This window comes from Syngnathoides biaculeatus, chromosome 5, assembly GCF_019802595.1.
Source record: "Syngnathoides biaculeatus isolate LvHL_M chromosome 5, ASM1980259v1, whole genome shotgun sequence".
In the NCBI taxonomy this organism is placed as follows: domain Eukaryota; kingdom Metazoa; phylum Chordata; class Actinopteri; order Syngnathiformes; family Syngnathidae; genus Syngnathoides; species Syngnathoides biaculeatus.
In genome coordinates, this window is record NC_084644.1 from 27,923,503 (window position 1) to 27,925,901 (window position 2,399).

Consider the following 2,399-nt stretch of genomic DNA (forward strand, 5'->3'; position numbering starts at 1 on the left):
GTACTGTATACGGAATTTGGTTAATCATCACATAGTTGTTGTGGGTAAAAATAATAATAAATAAACACTAATACAAGAGATATGCACATTCATGAACCATTTAATGAAGTTCAAAGTCCTTAAATGCACCACAAGAAAATGGACGCAAGTTTATACGGATATGCTTCTGATCCCACGTCTCCTGAATTCACATCTGGTCAAAGGTGTGAGCATCCGCAGCAGTTGTGTATATGACAGTCATTGGATTGACATCATGAAACTACCTCTAATTCACTGCAGTTTTCTGGAAAACATGTTCCGCGACAAAAACTAATCATTTCAAGAAAATAAACATTTTGGGTGGCATGGTGGCACGGCTGGAAAGCGTTGGCCTCACAGTTCTGAGGACCCGGGTTCATTCCCAGCCCTCCCTGTGTGGGGTTTGCATGTTCTCCCCGTGCCTGTCTGGGTTTCCTCCGGACACTCCAGTTTCCTCCCACATGCCAAAAACATGCAACATTGATTGGACACTCGAAATTCCCCCTAGGTGTGATTGTGCGTGCGGCTGGTTGTCTCGATGTACCCTGCCTCCTGCCTGTTGACAGCTGGGATAGGCACACACATAAAGTAGAACTAATTAAAATTAGACATCTCACAATTGGCAACAGTGAGGTCACACAATTAAAGGACAACATTTTGAAAAAGACACCGTATGTAAAGTGTTTTAGTTATTCAAAACAACAACAGTCTCTTGATGTGTTTCCGGATTTCTTTCATCTTCAAGCCATATATGATTGGATTAAACAGAGGATTGTACACCACTATTTGGAGACTCATAATCAGTCGCACAGTTTTTGGAAGCACAGACTCCAGAAGCCCTATGGCAACGTCAAAGAAAACCAAACAGGTGAAGGTGATTAAAACAATCAGGTGAGGCAAACATGTATCGATGGCTTTTTTCCGGACTTCTCCTTGGCTACGATAGGCGGCAATGAATATCTTTATGTACGTGAAGAGGATGAACAGCGCAGGTATGACTGTCATACATGTTACACCTGTGAAAGTAAACACTATAAGTTGGAATGGTGTCGTACAGTGAATCTTAATCATCGTAGTGTTGCAAAAAATTCCCTCCAGAGTAAAGCTGCATATTTTCTGTTTGGACTGAATGATAATTGCCACCGACAGGTGACAGGCTGGCAAAAACCCAGCCAGAGCCAAGAAAACCCTGACAGTGGTCGTGCCCATGGTGGTTGCATATTGCAGTGGCCTGCAGATAGACACATACCTGTCGTAAGCCATGGCTGACAACAACATTAAGTCGGAACCAGCTAAACTGTAGAAGATAAAAATCTGGACCAAACAGCCCCAATAAGAAATTCTCTGCTGCTGAGACAAGACGTCTACAATCAGTTTGGGGTAGATAGCAGTGCTGAACACAAGCGAGTTGAGAGACAAAGCGGCAATGAAAACATACATTGGCTCATGAAGGTTCCTGTGAATCCAAATAACACAAATTATGACACAATTAGAGCAGAGAATGAGAACATAGAGTGCCATGAAAAACGTCATATAAACATATCTGTACTTTTCTATCTCTACGTAGCCACCAAGACCGAGCATCAGTGTTCCATTCCATTCCATCTCGACAAAGACAAATATGACGCACATCCAAAACAGATCATACAAGTGTTCACCTTCCTGCCGATGAAGTGCTTGTGAGCATTCGATGCGGAGAAAGAAGTAAGAACACATCAAGCTGACGATCAGGGTGATGACAGCCTGCTATTGGTCATCAGGTTGAGGAAGTGTTCTGCCTCTGCCCTCTGTTGCCTCCAAATCCTCAGAAGGCCAAACACCAGCTTGGCAGTGAATGTTGTGAAGTGTTGAAAAAAAAAAAAAAAAAAAAACACCACCACTACACTATGGAACAGGGGTGGCCACTCACTTAGTCAAAATCAGGCTTTCTGTCAAAGTCTGAAGGAAGCCCTGAAAAAAAAATCACTGCCGTCCATACAACTGTGATTTATCGTTTTCTACTCGCTTGTTTAAGGCAAGTTTATGTCAGGTTTTTTTTTCCTCCGAAAGTGCCACTCCACATTTCATAGCTATCTCTCGTTTCAGTTTTATCACAGCTTTAATCTCAGAGTACGTCGTATAATAGTTGCGATCACGGCCTGGACAAAACTCACCAGAGTGTGACACTCTGAAACCTGTTGTAGGCATGTAGGTTGGTAAGTAAAGTTACCAACAACTCCACATATAAAGCAAGTAAAATGAGTACTGCTGGCTGCAATCAAGTTTTTAAAACAACATTAAATTGAAATCCAACGTCTATCCGCCACTCTCTCATGTTTATGTGTACCCTCGCACGTACAGACAGAGTTGCCTTCACGGACTCCATCTATCTGTCTGTCTCT

At 42.6% G+C, this 2,399-nt stretch overlaps 1 protein-coding gene across 1 annotated transcript; it reads right to left on the bottom strand.

Annotated features, from left to right (window-relative positions):
- Positions 1-711: 711 nt before the first annotated feature.
- Positions 712-1,875, bottom strand: LOC133500392 (olfactory receptor 11A1-like). The gene has a single exon (XM_061819005.1). The coding sequence runs from the start codon at positions 1,732-1,734 to the stop codon at positions 712-714; it is 1,023 nt and encodes a 340-aa protein (XP_061674989.1). The 5' UTR covers positions 1,735-1,875.
- Positions 1,876-2,399: the final 524 nt, after the last annotated feature.

What these genes read in the sequence shown, in the direction of transcription:
- LOC133500392 (XM_061819005.1), bottom strand. Translation starts at nt 1,734, where the DNA reads ATGTGTTCTTACTTCTTTCTCCGCATCGAATGCTCACAAGCACTTCAT.